The following is a 20,212-nucleotide window of genomic DNA, read 5'->3' on the forward strand; positions in this document are numbered from 1 at the left end:
GATGTTCGTATGTATGAGAGAGAGAGAGAGAGAGAGAGGAGAGAGAGACAGAGAGAGAGAGAGATGGAGGAGGGAGGGGAGGGGAGGGGAGGGAGGAAAAAGGGGAGGGAAGGGGGAGAGAAAGAAACACAGAGTAAAATTGTTTCTAGACTTGCACTGCAAAGGGCTTATGACTTTATAGTTTACTTCTGCCAATGATATTTGGGCCATAGTGAGCCTTTCTGTTATTTAGGTAAGGGGGAAGAAAATAAGAGTGATTTTAAGTAACGAATTCTGCCATAAAAGAGGTGAGACCCTTCATAGCATGTCAACTGAAGGTAACTCTAACAAGGACTGGTAACTAAGTCTGTAATATAATTCAACACAAAGCTTCTGGTTTTTTTTTTAAAAGTCACCCTCATTTAGATAGAAAGTGTTATTAAAAATAAGTGTTTTTATTTTGGATTTCCCTTTAGGGCTTAGTGTTTGTCCAGAACAAGGTGAAACTCCGTCTCTACTAAAAATACAGATTAGCCGGGTGTGGTGGCAGGCGCCTGTAGTCCCAGCTACTTGGGAGGCTGAGGCAGGAGGGAGAATTGCTTGAACCCGGGAGGCAGAGGTTACAGTGAGCCAAGATTGTGTCACTGCACTCCAGCCTGGGCAACAGAGCAAGACTTCATCTCAAAAAGAAAAAGAAAAAGAAATTATAGAAGAGAGAGAGAGCCAATTAATTTAGGGAATGAATTTAGGAGCTTAAAATTGGAGGCTTTTCTACATGTGACTCTTTAGAAAAAAAAAACTACTGGCACCACCTTTATTGTACATTCCTATAAGACCTAGAGTTTATTGCTCTTCACTTGAGCTCTCCCACAACACATGACAATAAACTGTTGGAGGAGGAAAAAAGCTATCATCTCGATGACATAATTTTAATTTTTAACAGTCCTTTATTTCAGTACAACCTGATTATTTGAAGGTCAGTCTCAGGGTGAAACTGGAACATGCCTGGAAGAAAAGCTTCTCTTCCCAGTAGCTTTTTCTGTCTTATCTTGGTATTTTCAATCAGTTTTGCTTCACTGTCCAAGAATGAATTAGAATTATCTCTAAGCACTTCAAACGTTGAACTCTTCTGAGAATGAATGATGCTATTTGTTTGCCATTTCAAAGAATTATTTCCTTCATATCAGTTTTCCTAACTCCACAGCTATTATCAACACTTTCTAGTTCCTGCTTCTTCACCTTGGTACTATAAAATGATTTGGCAATTTACATTTATATGTGATCATTGCTACTCAGAAAGATGAGTATTTATAGAATGAGAGTGAAAAATCAACAAGGAAGATTTTATCTCACCCAGCCAGTCCTTTCTAGTGTTTAATAGACCTCAAAGCCAGACCTTTAACCTACTCATAAAATTTCTTCTTTGATCTGTTTTCATTAAAACTGGAAATTAACTGGTCAGTATTCCACATTCATGATGAGCCCATCCAAAAATCAAGGTCTGCTTATTGGTACACTTGGGCCTTTTCTTCACACGATGGTTTGTATTTAGACACACATGCATTTATGAATTCCTTCCAAATTTTACATTTTTTTGTCTTCTTTTTTGATTAAACTTATTATTCCTTCTTCAAGAGGAGGTATCTGTAATGCTTGGCTCAACATTGCAAGGACAGCTCCTCCCTCATCCACATTTACTTCCAAAGTGTCTCCACAACATGCACTCGTGTTGCCCACCCAATGCATCATTCATGGGTCAGAAAATGTCGCAGTGAGAGTTGCGTGTGCTTCAGTGTTTTTCCCTTTGTTTTCATACTGCACTTTGAAAAGGATTCAATGACATCTAATGACATTAATATGAAATTTTATTCTTATGGGGGGGCCCTTGACTTGGGGGTAATTTCTGTTTTATATGTTTTTGATATGGCAGGCTAATGTACCATTTTGTTCTTTTATTCCACAAACCCAGCAAATTCTAAGCCTAGGCCTTAGCAACTCAGTCTTTCTAAATCGCATACAAACTGTGAATGTTGCTATGATTTACTGTAATTTCTTTTTGTATATGCTTTATTGATTTATGAATGGTATTTACCTATATACCTCATGACATAAAGCCAGTAGGGAACAAATAAGCATGGATACAGTAAGTATAAATAGAAATTTCCATATGATTTATTGTTGTTCCTTGTACATAAGAAACAGTAATATACAACTTACACTGCTTTAGAATGTAAAATGGATAAAAATGTGTACAAAAAAAGCACATTCCTAGAAAAAGGTATTGGCAAATAGTAAAAATGTGGGGAGGTCAAAAGCAAAAAAAAAAAAAAAAAAAGAACAAATCAAAACAAAAAAAAGAAAAAACCAACAATTCTTCAATTCAGTGTGCAAACATTATATAAAAATAGAAATACTAACTCTACAGGCAGTATTCCTGATAAATTATTTAAATAGCATATCTACACAATCTGAGATATCTATTCCAATGGCAATGAGAAAATAATTTATAAAAATAAAGCAATGGTATATAAGATGATAGAAAAAAACATAACTTTCAGAAATTGTATTTAACATTTCAATGCTATTTCCTTATTGGGAATACTTCTCTGCAGAGTTTTTATACTATGTACAACATTGACTTTTTAGGTACTACAGTAGCTTTAAGTTTGTTAGACACTTAAACTCTTTCTGCTTGATCCAAAAATTCTTTACTCAGTCACACAACAAATGAGGTAATATTTGTATGTAAGTTTCACCTTTGTCATTTTTTTCTCTTTTGGAAAAATGAAAGAAAAAAGTGTACATGCTTTCCTTCTCCCTGGAAATAGGCACAAGGGATGGGGTAAAACAGTATTGAAGACCTCATGGCTTTCTTCGCAATTTAAAACATTTGCAAATGGATAACCAACTAATTCCACTTGAAAAGATAAAACAGAGAAACAAAGAACCCCATCACATCCACTCTGAGCACAAGGGGCAGAGCAGCTCATGAGGCTGATTTTCCTTGTGCTGTTCTTGCAAGAGATTTGCTGATAAATGTCAACTACTTGCTCTCAAACACTTTCCGTATGAAGCCTACATTCCAGGCAGAACAGAGTTAATAAATAATCTGTATTTACAATCTTACAGTCACGAAGACTCTCAACAAAGATGACATGGATAGTCTTTACGCTTCTTCCTGTTCCATGAATAATCCTTCAGCCAGATCTTCCAGAATAAGTAAAAAATAAATATTTTACATCGTAAAGCATTTAAAAAAAAATCTACACTCCAAAAGAGAGAATTAGAAAACTCCATGATAATTCAGGAAAAAAGAGAAAAGGAATGTTTTAGTTAGGTTCATAATAATTTTGTGCCATTGTAACCATAAAAATATAAGCACGGCTGCCCCTCCTTTGGGAAGCAGCTGGTGCTCACTGAGATGGTAGGTTTTCCTATTTTCCTGCTACATTTGCACAAGCTACGTCTAGAATGAAACCACCAGTTTCAATGTGACCAGGCAATGGCAGCGAGCACTGCCTTACACTGGTTTGGTTCTGATTCCCTAATTCTGGCCACTGCAGGTGATAAGTAAGGGGTGGGGATCAGGGAGGAAGTCCAGAAGCCAGTCTTTCTCTCCCTTTCCTGCTTCTATTTAAGTGCCTATTTACATGGGTTAATCAGCTAACGCCAGTCAGCATCATGAAATCCAGCAATAGTCTTTCAATCCCCTGAAAATGACTTAGTACCGAACATGTAACAGTTCCTCCGTATTTTCTTCATACAATCGTCTCAGGTATGCGCCCTCCCCTTAGTGCTTTGGCCTCTGCTCCCCGTGTTCCTGAAGGAGGATGTCAGGGTGGTTTTGTTTGCTAATTCTAGTGAGTCCTCCCTTCTCTGACATGCCTGAAAATGCTTTTGAGTCCACTGCTCAGAGATGGCCTCACAATAGCACCCTGCTCTGTGACAAAGGCAGAGTGGAATGGGCACCTTCCCAACTGAAGCAAGTAGATGCTTTTTCAAAAGGAAACCAAAGCAATTGTTTATATGCTTGGAAGATGTCTTATTCATTGGAGGCTGAATGCTGAGTCTGTTTTTGAAAACTGCATTTTCTTGAGGCAGGTCACATATTCTAGGAGTCCACACTGATGCAAGCAGAGAAAAGAAGGAAGGCAAGGAGAAGTGATCCTGGGGGTTTTCTCAAGCCCACAGTTCCAGAAGGTGCAATACCAGCATTGGTTTATGATCAGTCTTTCAATTAACAATTTGATGATTAGGGATCTGTTAAATAAACAAATATAAATAAATATACAAATGAAAACGAATTCATAAAAGCGTAGACATCTTAGTATCAGTTAATAAGCTAACCACATAGGAACAGCTCTACTTTTCTAATGACAAAAGCCTAATTTTAAGATTGTTCAAGCACATTAGCATTTAATTTTATTAGCTGACATTGATGCTAGGAGACCGACACAGTGTGAACCTTCCAGAACGTATATTATGCTTTCCAAGGCTTTCAATGTTAAAAGTTTAGGGAGTCTTATTTTAAAAATTCAGACTCAAAAATTACATTAATAATTTAGATTTTTTTTTGAGTAAAATCAACCATCTTTCTCTACTCTGATTGATCTTTTAGGTATCTGGCCTTGGCCCAGTAAATATATATTAAGTACTTATTTTGTGGTAGAGCCAGTGTTGGATTCAGTGAGCTTAGGTAATCACTGAGTAAAAAAGAATGAGAAAAAATATGCTAAGTTTAATAGTGAACATTAATTTAACATGCCAATATGAAAGCAACATTCCTCTCCCTTCTTTATATACAGGGAAAAGTTGGGAATGCTAACTTGTGCTGTGATGGCATGCATAAAACACTAAGCAGTAAGATACATAAATATATAATTGTAAAGAACGGTATTATTAATGAAGTCCAAATTGTATAGAGCTTTTCTGCACCTTACCTTTGCACTGTGTATGAGGAGCACAGAGATTGCTAAGCAAACTAATATTATAACTAAGGACTCAGGAACTCATAAGCCACAGTGCCTAGGCATTATTCCATTTTTGTCCTTGTGTCCTCAAAAGCAAAATAGAAGTAACCCTGTCTCCAAAACAGTCTTTACATTGGACTCCCCCATAACTGTCATCCTTGATAGTAGTCTGAAATAGAGATGTCCAGTGTACATTCATGGTGATGTTGCCCTTACCTCTACATTCGTATTTCAGGTCGGAGAAGAACACCATTTCTTGAGAGAAGACAAACAACCCTAGTCTACCACCAGCATAGGTTTTATCATAGATGGGTCCTGAGTCAGCCATGATTTTCTTCCCTTCATACATCACCACTCTGCAGGGGAAAAAAAATCTTGTTCAGTGACAATGCTGTTTAATACTTTTTGTCTTTTTGTCCATCAGTGTGACTGTAAGTGAAATTGAATCAGTATGATCGTACCTAATGAAACCCGTCTTTGGCCTGTGGCTGAGACGCCATCTGTAGGCGGTGAAATCTTTCCAGCCTATGTGACGAGGGTCATGCCACAGGGTGCGCACCTGATGGAAAAGGAAAAGGAAAGGTTGAAACACAGCTCCTTCAGTTAAAGATTTCTATTTCATTCCATCAGAAGCAATGCTTGAAAGGTACTGAGCTGATCTAGGTTAGAGGGCTGCAATGGGGAATTTTTCCAAGTCCTCTCATATTTGTTGTGTGCCACTGAGCGCACATATAAAGCAGACAGAGAGGAGGGAAGGAGTTTTTTTTTGTTTGAAAAGGCTGAAGGCACCTTAGGATTTGCAGGGCAATTCTTGGTCAAGCTCCCTTTTCAACACTATTATGTTTTCACAAACCAGAGTTCAATGCTGCAGCTGGTGATGCTGGGAACTTTCTAAGACTCCCTGGTCAGAGTCTTGGTCAAAGCACAGCATCCCCAGTGCTAGTCAGGCACCCATAAGCTCTCTCTCTGTTGCAGGGCTTTGCTTCTTACCTGGCCAGGGGTGTTTCCTGTGTGCCACAGGGCGTTCCGCAGGTGCTCGCCAGGCCCTGTGGTGGAGTTAACAACTTTCACAGAAAGGCCCGAGTATCCCTGAGCCCTCGTGGGGTTGGTGTCCCAGTAGGACTGGGTGACTTGCTTCCACATCACAACATAAAAGCGGCTGCTGGACTGGTAGCCAAAGACAAACCCAGCATAGTCATCATCCCTTTCGGTGTTGATGAAGAAGGTGCCACTGAAGTCCACAGCATTAAACTCGTCAAAACCTGGAAGAAGAGCCCAGGGCCAGGTTAAAACCTGCAGCCTTCAGAAGGTTCTCCATCGTGTTCCCAGACATCCTCAGCACCCACAGGGGTAGGTACAACTGCCAGGTTTTATATTTGTTTTTCCCCATGTATGCATCAGCCTCTTAGGATCTAAGAACTCACTACTCACCTACAGCGAGTCCAGGATCACAGTTGACAGTCTGGACGAGTTCTTTACCCTGATGGCGTACAACCCAGTTAGGGTCATTTTGGGATGTCCCTTTGGGATCCAGAGGAATCATCTGGAATCGGCGGAAATCGGTCTCACTGATGTCAACATTCTCAGGACAGATGTCATCGATGTCTGGCACACTGTCATGGTCAAAATCATCTTTGCAAGCATCACCTCGACCATCGCCTGAGGTCAAAAAAGCAAGAGTTCAGCAAAATTCTGAAGTGCTATTATTATTCCTGGTGTCGGAAATGTCACTATCTTGTCTAAGTTGGCATTTGGTCCCTTCATCCTCTCAAATGCTTTGAGCCTTGGTTTCATTTCCTCAATCTACACAGCCGTGCCAGCAGTCCCTCTCTTAGAAGGTGGCTCCCCTGACTCACCATCAGAGTCCTTCTGGTCGGGATTGGGCACGAGTCTGCAGTTGTCCCTGTCATCAGGAATGCCATCGTTGTCATCATCGTGGTCACAGGCATCTCCCTTGCCATCTTTGTCATGGTCAGCCTGGTTGGCATTGGGCACATAGGGACAGTTGTCCAGATTGTTCTGGTGGCCATCTTCATCAATATCCTGATTGTTGTCACAGGTATCTCCAATGCGGTCTGAGTCAGAGTCCAGCTGAAAGAGAGAGGTAAATGGAGGGTAAATTGCAGAACAAACCATTCATGTTAAAGATAACTTGTGCACCCACCACAGGGAAAATTCTCCATTGTTTGATATAGCCAGTGGGGTGTCATGTCTATTTACATAGTCCTGCAGAAAGATAGCAATAGTAGCAATTACATTTTAGAAGTTTTTTTCCTTTATCCTTGTTTTCTTATAAAAATCTGAGAAGGGATAATTTAAAAATGTTTTAAATATAAAACTTTCTAAATGAGATCAAATAGAGTTATGTAATTACTAAAGATGAAATGAAATGTTAACTGTTTACATCTTAATGTTAAATGAAATTCTCTGGATACTTTAACAGAGAATTTCCTTAGAAGGTTTCAGTTGTAAAACTGTTGACATGTCAACTTCTGTAAGTCCTGAAAAGATGGAAACAGACCACTGGTCCCTGTGTTGTATACTGTCTGGTTAATGTTTATGACAGGGATAAATTACTTTGGTTTTGGATGTATCCTTAGTTTGATGATTTTCTCATAGCTAGATTACATCATTAGCCATGAACATGGTTATTTTGCTTATGCACATTTATTTTTCCATCTCTTAGTATTACATATTAATATTATTGTACAGTTGTCAGTCACAGATCTCTGCTTTGTATAATTTGTCTTAACAACAGTAGACCATGCTGAGCAAGTCCAGTAGCCCTTCTTACAGAACGTAAGACTGAAGTTACGAGATCTTCATGCTAAAGATCTGTGAGACTCTGTGCAAGGATCTCATGTCAGGCAAATTATTTACATGAACATATTCCAGTTGGCTATGAGAACCCGGGGAGCCACGGTAACGAAAGTGTTTGAAATTTGTTAAGCTCATTTTTCAAGGCCATGAAAGGGATATTCCAATAGTTTACCAAAAGACTCTGAAAGGAGTCCATCCACCTACCTGATCCGGATTGTGTTCCAAGGGGCAGTTGTCACACTGATCTCCAACCCCATCCATATCAGTGTCTCTCTGATCCACATTGTAGACATACTGGCAGTTGTCCCGTTCATTGAGGATACCTGAAGAGAACAAGGGACAAATAAGAGCTGGGCTCTCCAGCCTTGGATGTTTCCATCAAAGTGCATACTAATAGCCAGGACTAGACAGAAGTAAGTTTGGAAAGCTGTGCATGTCCCTCTCTCCTGCGGGCGCTCTGATCAGGCAGCACCTTACCGTCTCCATCAATGTCTGCAGCACAGGCGTCTCCTTCCCCATTGTTGTCTGTGTCTGCCTGATCTGGGTTGTGGTTGTAGGGACAGTTGTCACAGCGGTCTCCCACATCATCTCTGTCATAGTCATACTGAGCTGGGTTGTAATGGAATGGACAGTTGTCCTGCAAAGAGAAGAAATGGAGCACTTAACAATGTTGTCCTTGAAAACAGCTCAAGCCTCAAACCATGTGCATAATATGTCTAAAACTGTGAAAATCGGCAATACTTTCTACCTAGTGGATAGGCTAATTGATCACTCAGTGTAAAATGATCACTAGAAAAGTTAAAAGGACATAGTTAAAAAAATGGATCCCTGTGGGTTAGAAGTTAGTGAGATGTAGAATATAATCCCATCATCTCAGTTCGTAGTGTGCCCAAAGTCAATTTTACTGTAATTTCGATGTGACATTTGAAATGAATCTAGGGAACAAAGTGACATTTGTTTATGCATTATAATTTCTCAAGTGCAGAGAAAAACAGTTCTGATGAAAAACAAAACCCTCATTTAAAAATTCTCTTGGCAACATCTATATCCTTAAACTACTGGAACACAATGAATAATTTCTAATTATCCTGTGTATTGATTTGGTATATTTTTTGCCATAGCCATGTAATTTCCTTGAATCCTAAAGTGTTTCAGGCTGTTGCTGAATTAAAAAGATGAAAAAGGGATGGAAAACTGTTTTTACCCTGTCATCTGGAATTTTATCATTGTCATCGTCATCATCACAGGCATCACCAATTCCATCCTTGTCATAGTCTTCCTGCCCTGAGTTGGGGAGGTTGGGGCAATTATCCTAGGAAAGAGAAGATATATATCAGTGCTTCAGTTGCCTTCCTCATGCTGAGCTCATGCATGAGGGAGTGTACTTGGAATTCCAAATAGAAAAAGAACAGAATTTGGCTCCGTAACAGCGTGTTTTTTTATGGGAAGACAAGAAAATAAAACTTTTCTTGGGGCATATACATACATAATTTGTGTAAATGCTCTAGGCTTTATAGATGTTGTGAACGCAAGTCATGCTCTGCTGGTATTTGGATAGAGTACTGAACTTTTTTTTTTGGACAGAAGAGTTGACTATGGAACACAGTTGCCCAAAGAGCTAGCCCTGTTCGTGTTTTTGGCACCAAGTGATTTAATTTTGATAGGAATTAGTGCCCCTCTCCCTTTGGGAGATTTAATCTTTTAGTTTCATGTCCAAACTTTTAAGTATTTAAAATTCCTTAGGCTGTGTTTTGATAAGGTGATGGGCCCTCTTTCTGGAGGCACACAAGGGACCTGGCTCTACCTTTTTGCAGTGGTAAGTCGCATTGGCCACGCACACCAGGTTCTCATTGGGCCAGCCATCCAGGTCTGTGTCCTCCCCACAGATGATGCCATTGCCAGCGTAGCCAGGCTTGCACTCGCAGCGGTACATGGGGTCGCTATAGTGGCCCAGGTAGTTGCACTTGGCGTTCTTGTTGCAGTCGTGGGTCCCATCCGTGCAGGGGTTACGGGGCTTGCACACCTGAGGGTACACCATCCTGCTGTTACACAGAGCTTTCGAGAATCCTCAGATATCATGGAAACAAGAGTCCAGATCCCTGTCATCTCTGAGTAGACAGAGGCTCCATTTGGAAGAGTGTGGGTTACCTCTGTCCCCATTCTCCCTGAGGCTATAAGCAAACTTTGCTTTATGTTTATTTTTCTTGAATTTGCTCAGCACCTAGGCGTTTACAAGTCCATCTGCTCACAACTTATTCCAGAGCAGCATTTTTAAATATGGAAGACTATTTTTCCCTTGCAGGATTTACCATGGATTTTCTAATCACATTTCTAAAACGAGACCGTACATTCATCTCCTCGCCCTTTTTTTTTTGGTGAAGGGTATGAAATTACATTCCTCCGTCTCCTAGTTGTTTTGGTCAAGGACAGCTCTCCTCTCCTCTGGTTTACTCGTCTAGTTGACTGTACCTGCTTGTTGGCCGTGGCATATTCGACGCCCTGGCCGAAGGGCTGTGAGCCGGTGAAGCGTGGGGGGCAGGGCAGGCAGTTGTAGCCGGGGTCCGTGTTCTTACACCTGTGCTCTCCATTGTGGATGAAGCAGGCGTCAGGCACTTCTTTGCACTATGGAGGAAATAAGAGCGTGCTTCATGTTTAGAAGTCACTGCCATAAGGAAGCGACTGCACACGTTAGCTGCTTTCCTAGATCCAGAAACTTGGAGCCCCATCAGTTCCTCACCTCATCAACATCTGTGCACTGGATGCCATTTCCACTGTAACCAGGGGGACAAGCACCACATTTCCAGCTGCCATCAGGGTAGCTAGTACACTTCACGCCGGCAAAGCAGGGATTGGACAGGCATCCATCTGAGACAAGGAGAGAGAGACAGGCACAATAAATGATTGGTCTCAGCTGCCATACTGCCATGCTGGGCACTTAACACAGTGTAAGATATTATAGGGTATAGGGAACCGATAACTTGTTGGGATTAGGTTGTCCACCTGCATCTTTGAGCAATCAAACCGCTCAGGACTAACCAAGCTGGAATCTCCTTGAATGCTGACTGCAGCATTCAGTAAAATAGCAAAGCTCCTAGGTCATTTCTTCCTGGGCTGCGTGGCTCACCAATTGGACAGTCCTGCTTGTTGCAGATCTGGTTTTCTGTCACATCACCAACGCAGTCCTTGCCTCCAAACTGGGGTGTGGGGTTGTTGCAGAGCCGGCTACGTTTCTGTACCCCTCCTCCACAGGTGACAGAACAGATGTCCCATGGTGACCAAGGACCCCAGCCTCCATTGACTGTAAGAAGATGAGCCACAGGCAACAATTAAGATCAACTTTCATATCCCTCCCTTGTCATAGACTCTCCTAATAAGCCCGTTCAAGAAACCTCTGCTTCTCTGACACATGGAAAGAATGCTGGGGAAGAGGGTGAGTTTGTTTTTCATTAAAAGAAGTTGCTGAGCCTGCAGGACTTTGCTTCTGTTTGTTTCTCTAGTAGGTAACCTTCCTGCTCTATGACCCACTGAATTGCAGGCTGCAGATGCCAGGCAACCAGCTGGGCAGAGCTGCTGCCCATGCTCACCCTTGCAGCGGAGCTCACACTTACTGGGGCAGGCATCTTTCTTGCAGGCTTTGGTCTCCCGCGCTTCGCCTTCACAGGGTTTCCCATTCATCTGGGGGCTGGGAGAGTTGCAGAGCCGGATCCTTGTGATCACACCATCACCACATGTCACAGAACAAGATGACCACGGGGACCAGTGGCTCCAGCCACCATCCTGTTTAACTAAAGTACAAAGTTGATGGTCACAAATGGTTTTGGCTTAGAGACAGCCAAATAGAGGCTCTCATCAGGAGCACGCAGAAGTATTTCCAGGAAATGGTCAATGGCAACTAAACCCAGTGTACGGTAGAAATTGGCTCCTGGCCACATGCCCAAATGTCAGCATGGAATGTTTTCTACCAGAGAACGGATAAGTTTGCTGTTTTTATGGGTTGCTGTTAATATCCTAACATTTACAGGGTGCTTACCATGAACCAAAACTCAATGCCAACTGCTTTACATGCAGTATCTAAATAAAATGCTCAAGATAAACTTATCAAGAACTATTATTATCTCCAAGTTGCAAATGAGGAAAAAGCCTCAGAGAGGGTAAGTTGTGCTCAAGGGTGCACAGCTAAGCAGTGGGATTGCGATCCAGAGATCCTATAACCCGTGTTCTTAATGCACATGCTGTGGAGCTGCCCTTGGTGATGACAACAAGGCCAGGTCAGTTCTCCACGTCCCTAAGAGGCTAAGATGCTTACATCTCTTGTCACACTCTTGAATGTGGCAGGTCCGTGTCTGGACCGAGGAGCCCTCGCATCGGTTGTTGAGACTATCGCAGGAGCGGCCGCGCTGCTGAATTCCATTGCCACAGCTCGTAGAACAGGAGGTCCACTCAGACCACGGAGACCAGCCATCGTCCGCAGAGTCGCTGGCTGCAGGGGAAACGGGTTCATCAGGTACGTGATGATTAGGACAAGCTGTTGTTTAGAGGGCTATTCAGGGCCCTCCACTTGCCAGAGGGTGAAAAGCAATATATTTATTTATTTTTGGCTTTACTGAGGTATAATTGACAAATATTATATACATTTAAGGTGTATAATGTGATGTTTTGATATACACATATATTGTGATTACCACTGTCAAGCCAATTAACACATCTCCATCATCTTATAGTTACTTTTTTTGGGGATGACTTAAGATCTACTCTCTTAGCAAATTTCAAGCACACAATCCAGTGTTATTAACTATGGTCACCATGGTGTACATGAGCTCTCTAGAACATAATATGAGCCGGCACAAAGTTGCAGTTATACAGGATGAAAAGCAACATATTTCTTAGGCCAACGGCCCAGGGGTTTATCCCAGGTCATGATGTGTACAGCAGTGGGGTAATCGGATGTTTTGCCTGGCTCAGTACAGCTGAGCCTTCCCACAGTGTATGCTCTCCTATTCATTGCTTTTCCTTTCTCCTCTCAGCATTGCAAATGAGTTTTCCTTTACTGACTTAAGAAATCTGGGTAGGCATTTCCAGCCTCAGACTTCCAAGAATGCACGAGTACGAGGAAGCTTATAGGAGTCATTTCTGTCAGCGGAGCCATACGCCATGTGTTTGACAGATGAGTTTGAAGGCAGCCGAGCTGTTGTTGGCTCTGGCTCCAACTCGGCCGTGAGTTAGTCAGTTTGTTGTTCCTCTCACCCCAGCATTTGGGGCCTTCTCTGCACATATTGTCATAAGAGGACAGCATGTTTGTTTACCATCTGCCCAGGCACCACGGCTACAATCACATCTAGCTGTATCAGACAGAAGACAAAGAACTTATTTTCCTTGGTCGTTAGTTGTAAGTTTTCTTAGCAATCCCTGATTCAGGTTCAAAACTTTGCTACCCCCAGCTAGCTTTGTTCCTTTTAACGTACATGTCAAGTGAATGCGGAACAGCAAACAGATGTAAAAACGATTATTACAGTGCCAATATCGCTGATACGATCCCTGGAAGGAATTGGTTATTCTGAGCTGTGACAAGGGTGTATTTGTGTGTGTGTGCATGTGCGTGTGTGTGCATGTGTGTGTGAAGGGCAAGTGCTGTTTTCCTGTTTTCTTCCTTAGTTGTGATGAATCACTTTTATAACTTGTACCTGCTACATTAAATATTATCTCAGCAAAGTCATTAATTTTACTGGTAACAAAAGCCAGGGATAAGGTGCCATGGAATAATATCATGCCTTATTTCTTTTGGTGCTCTGGAGCTCAGATTGCTGTTATTCTCTTAGGCCCTCTTATCCCTACAGATGAAAGGGGCAAAACTTCCAGGCCCCATCAGGCCAATGCTCACACGGTAAGCCTGTCAATATCTCTGGTGAGCAGATTTTTCTTAACTCTGTGCCACTAAGGTCAAATTCTAAAAGCAGTCAACTTAGAGCTGTTGCTGCCACGTCTTCATCTCTTTTCCTCAAAGCAAAAAATCAGAATTAATGAGCTATACCAAGATCTTCACTGCCATTACTGCAATCCAGACGGGTAATTATGATGTACTCATAATGGAGTTTTTGGCTCCGTACAGCAGATAAGCTGTCAGTTAACCAGCTGCTGCAGCAAGAAACTGAATGAAAGCATGATGGAGATGGGGCTGGGGTTCCAGTGTTGTGCTCGGCTATCTAGGATGTATGTAGAACTGACCTAGTCACTGAAGAATAGCTATGCCATTTGAGGAACTTACGCCAACAGCGAGGGCAGCATTCTCCATCAGGAACTGTGGCATTGGAACAGGGCATGATGGGGCAGGACACCTTTTTGCAGATGGTAACTGAGTTCTGCAGGGCAAGAGAGTGAGAGGGGAACAGGCTGCTGAGCATGTTGCATACAGAAGTCTACATCCTGTTAACATTTCCTTTACAAGCCAAAACATGGTCAGGGCTGTCAATGGTCTAGTGGAATGATTTTCATAGAAGATCTGTCTCTGTCATATTTGCAGCCACCACTATCGTGGAGACAGTTCTAGTCCTAGTTTACGTGTCACTCCATTCCTTGGAAAGTTCTTTTTAATTGCTACTTAGTCAAGGGTGGAAGTTACAGTACAAAGAATTTATAGCAGAGGAACCAACAAACATCATGGGTCAAATCTATGTCTGAAGTCAAACTCAGAAAATTCAGCCAGGACTTTTACATTTTTATATTGTGTGTTTGGGGGGAGGAAGGAAGATCTATAAGCATTTTTTTTCTCATCTATAGATCTGTGATCTGTCTTTCTATTGGAAAAGAATGGGAATTTAATGAAGTTGGTTCCCAAAGCCAGTCATCTGTGATCTGTATTTCAGCAAATTCAAATACTTTGCTACTAATAGATGGCCACTGGCATGGGGGGATGCTAGAGTGAATCAGACACAGCTGGCAGTGCCATCTGGGCAAAGTAGACAGTAACGTCCTAACAGTGTCAGGCTAAGTGATTTGAAAAACAATTGCTACTGTACCAAAAGAAGCTATGCCAAAGTTGAATATAAATCAGGGTTGGGAAAAAAATGAATGTTCCAACCAGGTTTTATTTACCTGACATTCAACACTTAGTCTTTGAACTAAGGTAGATAAATTATTCAGATGTCTTAGTAGATTCATTCTCTTAGATACTTAGCCTGGGGTATAATTAGCACTTTGATAAACCATCTGAGAGTTTAAAGAAGAATTTATAGATGCTATAATTGCATCTTAAAGAAAAAAAACCACTTTGGTATCAGGCCATGGAACATAAAAAGAATCTCTGTGGCGCTTAGGGTATTTCCCCAAAGATGTAGGTTCAAACAAAAGCTGTCCATTCTTATTCTGGCTGGTGAAGGTCCCTTACCTGACAGCGACACTCAGTGCAGCTATCAACAGTCCATTCCTCGTTGTTTCTGTACTGAACTCCATTGTGATAGCACAGGGGAGGCCGCCTCAGCTCATTGGCCAACTCTTTGTTCTCTTCAGTCTAAATGGGAGAGAATATCATTAGTGTCCCCCCGCATTTTCAGTCATTTGGGACCATCTGCGATAAACCTTCCAGGGTTCATGCTAACAGGCTGCGTGCAGAGGTCACTGACCACTTTGCGGATGCTGTCCTGCAGCGTGGTGACAATGGTGCGCAGGCCCCTGAGTTCCAGGACCATGCTGGACAGCTCATCACAGGAGATGCCGCAGATGGCTTGCAAGTCCTTTGTCTTGTGGCCAATGTAGTTAGTGCGGATGGCAGGGCTGGAACCATTCACCACGTTGTTGTCAAGGGTGAGGAGGACACTGGTAGCTGGCAAGAAACCAAATGAAAACTTCAAATAGATACTCTTACCAACCGGCCTCTTGAGTTCTTAGTGGTAGAAGATGTTTCATTTGGTGTGAAGGATGCAGGTAGAGGGGTTGCATGTGTGCACACATGTGTGTATACGTGTGTGTGTGTATAATACCCCTTGGGGTCACTTCTGTATGCCTCTTGATCTTACTGGGGGTAATTTATGTATAACCACTATTGCTAAATTTCTCAGCTTGTTTTTGGTGGTATTCCCCCCGATTCCCTATGTGCCCTAAAAATAGAGGGGTACTCACAGCTGGAGCAGCCTTTGTTCCTGAGGATGTCTTCTGGTGTGGTTCCAAAGACAAACCTCACATTCTGCAGCACCCCCTGTGGGCAGAGGACACACATTACTTGTAGAATGCTGAGGGGGGTGGGGATGGGGTTAGGGGAGACTGTCTCGATGCTAGGAAAAGCATGCAATAGATGTTCTAAAAGCTTCAAAGAGCTGTCTTAAGATCACTATGTCAAAATAACACAGCAACATAAATCGCCAAACAACTTCAAAATCTTAATTGTGACTTCTGCCAAGTCTTGAGTATTTTACAAAGAATTCAGTTATCAGCCTACTTGGGTACACAGGAAATGGAATCTGATCCTAAGCCCAGAGGATATAATGACACTTTTCAGTGTCAAAGAGTTAAATGTGGGAGTACAAAGCCACCGTTGCAAAGATCTAGAAGTTAAGGCACAGACGAAGCTGTAACAGCAACAACTAACTGCTATTTTAACCTTTTATGTGAGACCGGCTGCATCCCCATGAGGAATCCAATAGCAAAGTGGCACTGATTCTGCCCATAGAAAGTATCCATTTCAAATAAGATTAAAATTGGGGGAATGCATTTGAAATAAGCTCTTTTCTTTAGAGCCTAAGGAGTATCTAAGGCTTGAACAGGCTGACTGCTAAAGGAAAACCACTTCTTGTTTCCCTGAGTAGTTTTCAAAGTGTGCTTCCCAGACCACTGGCATCAGCATCACCTGGTACTTGTTAGAGTTGCAGTTTTACAGAATCCCAGACCCTGGGGCTGGGATGCAGCAGGTGAGTTTTCACAAGCCCTCCAGGTGATGCTCATGCTGCCTAAAATCTGAGAACTGCTGCTTTAGTTTACAGCCAGGATTTCCTGTAGCCCTCCTGGCAGGTCACCTGTCTAGCAGATGATCCCACGGAGCAGGGCTCAGAGAAGAAGCCTCACCTGGAAATTGTCATTGACGCCCCCCTTTGCGATGCGGAGTCTGGCGATGCTGGCCAGGTCTCTGGTGAAGACGCTTTGGATGGGGACGTCCAACTCAGCATTCTCCATCTTTTCACAATCGATGTACAGCTGGGCCCTGTCTTCCTGCACAAACAGGGTGATGCTCTTCCACTGGCCGGTTGCCAGGAGAGCTTCTTCCACAGACACCACGTGCTGCTTTCCTTGGACGGTCAGGCTGAGGTCCAGGGTGCCCGCCTTGCCGTTGGACACCACGCTGAAGACCTGGCCAGAGTGGTCTTTCCGCTCCAGGGCCAGCAGCGTGCCCCGGGTCTTCTTCATCTGCCTCAGGGAGGCCAGAAGGAGGAAACCCTTTTCTGCCCGCACAGCATCCACCAGGTCTTGGAACTTGTCATCAGGCACAGGGGGGATCAGGTTGGCATCCTCGATGCGGAAAGCTGGGCTGGAAGGGTCGGGGCCCTTCACCAGTCGGCGCCCAGACCCCTTGCGGGCGGCCCCGGTGAGTTCAAAGATGTCAAATACGCTGTTGTCTCCCCCAGACTCTGTTAGATAGGAGAGAACACACAGTGAGCTTTCTAGGCTGGGACCAGCGTTAGGGGGCTGAGTCCTTAGGGGTGGAGACAAAGGGCTGGGGTGAAAACTCCTGGCAACCACTGAAAGAGCTGAATAAACACCAGGATCAGAGTGAAGCTGCGTCCTGATGTCCAGTCAGGCTCAAGAGCAAAGGAGCTGGGAGAGGACAGCACGTGAGGGGGCACACCTGGGGTAGCCAGCACCTCTTCCTCGTCCCTCCTTCCCCTAAAGGTGCCACACAAACTCACCTGGAATGCGGTTGGTGCCACACACATGCATCAGGAACAGGATGCCTAGTCCCCAGGCCAGCCCCATGGTGGAGCTGTTGGTGCCCAGCAGGGATCCTGTAGCAGGAAGCACAAGAGCGGAGGGTCAGAGATCAGCTAGGCAGGGAGGGTGCGCAGAAACGGGGCTGGGCATGGGGACAGGGCCGGGACCATCCTTCTTTGACCCCGCGTTTGCTGAAATGAAGGACAACGGGATTACTTTCCAGAGAGCATGAGAGAGAGAGAGAGAGGTGGAGGAAAGAGATGCTGGTTTTAAAGTGTGGGGGGCGCAAGACCAACAATTTGGGGGCTTTTGGGAAGTCGAAGGTGAACAAGATCAGGAACTGTAGTTTGGGGTTGCAGGGAGGGCACGGGGAAGTACAGACTCTTCCCTGGAGTGCGGATACAAAGGTTTAAGGAGGACTTCAGAGAGTAAGGAAATCTTGGGGTGTCCTGATGAGTTGGTTTGTGAACCTCAACGCTGGAGGGGATGGCTCTGGAGCCTTGCCCTGAAGAATCCTCCAGCGGCTGAGAGGGGCGAGCTGGGGCAGGCGAGCGGGGAGAGTGTAGGTTCCGGGGTCCACCAGAGGGACTGAAGCCTCAGCGCTCCAGGTGGATGTCCCGGGCAGCTTTGGTCCTCGGCGGCCGCCGGGGGCAACTTACCTGTGTGTACCGGAGCGCGGCGGCCGGGAGCGGTGGCGAGGGTGGCGAGGGCGGCGAGGGCTGGAGGGGCGCGGGGACTGCCTGTGCGTCCGGAGTAGAGGTTGCTCCTGGAGAGCGGCAGGAACCCTGAACTCGCAGGCCAGCTCGGGCGCAGTGGCTGGCAAGGCGGAGAAGCCGTGCGCTTTTAAAGGGGCGCTCGCATTCCTGGGGATTCCTCCGGCCAATGGGCGGCGGCCGGGCAGGAAGCGGGAGGGGGGCCAGTCTGGGCTCCTCTCTCCGCCCCCCGCTGCCTGGCGCGCAACTTTCCAGCTAGAAAGTGAAGGGGGCGGGGGTCGGGGCTTGGGAGCACTAGAACTTCTCAGAAAAGTCGGTGCCCGCCCACGCAGCCTTGGCGCGCACGGGCTAGGCGCTCGCGCTCTTGCGCCACGCGGGCTCGGGGTAATCAGCGAGCATCCCAAGCAGGGAGGGGGCTGGGGAGACCAACTAGGAGGGCTCGCGGGGTGGGGCAGAAGCTTTCGGGCGAGCTGATCTCCCGGAATGCCTGGTTGATGGCTGAGAGGTGGACACTAGAGACCGGGCCCGTTTTGTAAAAAGAAAAATGGGCCGACGGGGCGCAGGGGACACCAAGAGAGCCATTCGTTAAAGTACCTGCCCCTCGGGCCCTCGCTGACTCTCCTCCGCTGTCCGGGTGGGATGAGGACACGCGTCCCCCTAGCGCCTGTCCTGAGCTGGACCCACGCCCGCCCCTGCGGGAGGTCAGCGCGGCGTCGGCGGGGCCGGCGGGTTGGTGCGCCACGCTCGCCTTCGCTGCCTTCGGGCGCTTTCCTGCCGCGGCTGCCAGGGAGCCCACAGAGGCTCCTCTCCCGCTGCCGCGGCGCTCCCTCGGCCGGCCGCTTGGGGGCGGTGTGCGTATTCTCATCAAGGGGTCCGGGGAGGACAACTGCTTTCTACTCGAATTTTAAGGAAACTTACTCGTATCCAGTTTCCTCAAGCCAAATTGAAATTGTGTCTTGAAAAACAGTTTTTGTGCCCACTCGTGCTTCTTAACGTGACTCCTGTTTGGAGAATTTGCAGAAGCATCTGGCTCCAGAGTCTTCAACTATTTACAGAGCAGACCCATAGAGTAATAAATTACTCTCTGCCTATTATTGTATTTCCCTTTTTCCTCCCTAAACGTTCTTTTCAATTTTGGGCTCCTGAACCCGAGGTGTGGGTTACATTTCTGTGGGTGCAAACATTGCCATGAGTGCTGCTGCCTAGTGCTTCTGTCATTGAAGTCTGGTCTCCAAGCCACTGTCCCAAGCCAGCGTGACTCCAGCTGCCTGGAATTCCATTCATCTCTTCGGAATGGGACGTCAGCAGCCTCGCTGGCTCTGCTGTGGTCCAGCGCTATCGGGCTGGCTCTGAGGCCAGGGCATAGGTAGAAGCTTGACCAAATAAGGATCTCAGCATGGGCAGGGGAAACCCCTGGGGTTCACCTCCCATCTTAGCACTTAAACCTGGCAGGACTCCCGACTGCTGCAAACAGCCAAGTGTTTACATTCATCAAACAGCAGTTTCGCTTTTCTTGCGTGGGAGTGTTGTATGACAAGATGGGGTGTGTGTGTGTGTGTGTGTGTGTGTGTGTGTATGTGTGTGTGTATTACGGAAAGAGTGTTTTCCGGTTACTCAATATGTATATCAAATGCCTCTAAAAGATGACCGGTATGTTCTATGGCACATGTTTGTTGGATTTCAGATGTTGGGAGGCAGTAAGAAAAGTTTCTATTGGTTGATGAGTAAAATCAGATTCTTGTCCCTCAAATCATAGGTAATGATTAATTCAAGCAGATCTGAAGATTCGGGAGTCGGCACCCATCCATCTCCCTCCCC

At 44.8% G+C, this 20,212-nt stretch overlaps 1 protein-coding gene across 1 annotated transcript; it reads right to left on the reverse strand.

Moving 5' to 3' along the window:
- Positions 1-2,129: 2,129 nt before the first annotated feature.
- On the reverse strand, positions 2,130-18,493 carry THBS1 (thrombospondin 1). Its single transcript, XM_003266711.4, has 22 exons — positions 18,341-18,493; positions 17,660-17,755; positions 16,821-17,380; positions 15,882-15,957; positions 15,386-15,585; positions 15,151-15,273; positions 14,032-14,125; positions 12,076-12,249; positions 11,378-11,554; positions 10,894-11,067; positions 10,507-10,634; positions 10,239-10,391; positions 9,574-9,792; positions 8,974-9,081; positions 8,247-8,406; positions 7,974-8,092; positions 6,806-7,040; positions 6,381-6,608; positions 5,940-6,211; positions 5,411-5,508; positions 5,166-5,305; positions 2,130-4,239 (listed from the first exon to the last, which is right to left on the reverse strand). Exons 2-22 carry the CDS (start codon positions 17,724-17,726, stop codon positions 4,232-4,234), a joined length of 3,513 nt encoding a protein of 1,170 aa, XP_003266759.1. The 5' UTR covers positions 17,727-17,755; positions 18,341-18,493; the 3' UTR covers positions 2,130-4,231.
- Positions 18,494-20,212: the final 1,719 nt, after the last annotated feature.

The sequence above is a fragment of the Nomascus leucogenys genome, chromosome 6 (assembly GCF_006542625.1).
Source record: "Nomascus leucogenys isolate Asia chromosome 6, Asia_NLE_v1, whole genome shotgun sequence".
Classification (NCBI taxonomy): Eukaryota; Metazoa; Chordata; class Mammalia; order Primates; family Hylobatidae; genus Nomascus; species Nomascus leucogenys.

Excerpts from the sequence above, each read along its gene's own strand:
- THBS1 (XM_003266711.4), bottom strand. The coding sequence starts at position 17,726 with ATGGGGCTGGCCTGGGGACTAGGCATCCTGTTCCTGATGCATGTGTGT. Across the intron at positions 14,126-15,150 it reads GCACTGAGTGTCGCTGTCAG|AACTCAGTTACCATCTGCAA; the intron begins GTAAGGGACCTT and ends CTTGCCCTGCAG. Across the intron at positions 10,392-10,506 it reads AGTGCACAGATGTTGATGAG|TGCAAAGAAGTGCCTGACGC; the intron begins GTGAGGAACTGA and ends TTTCCTCCATAG.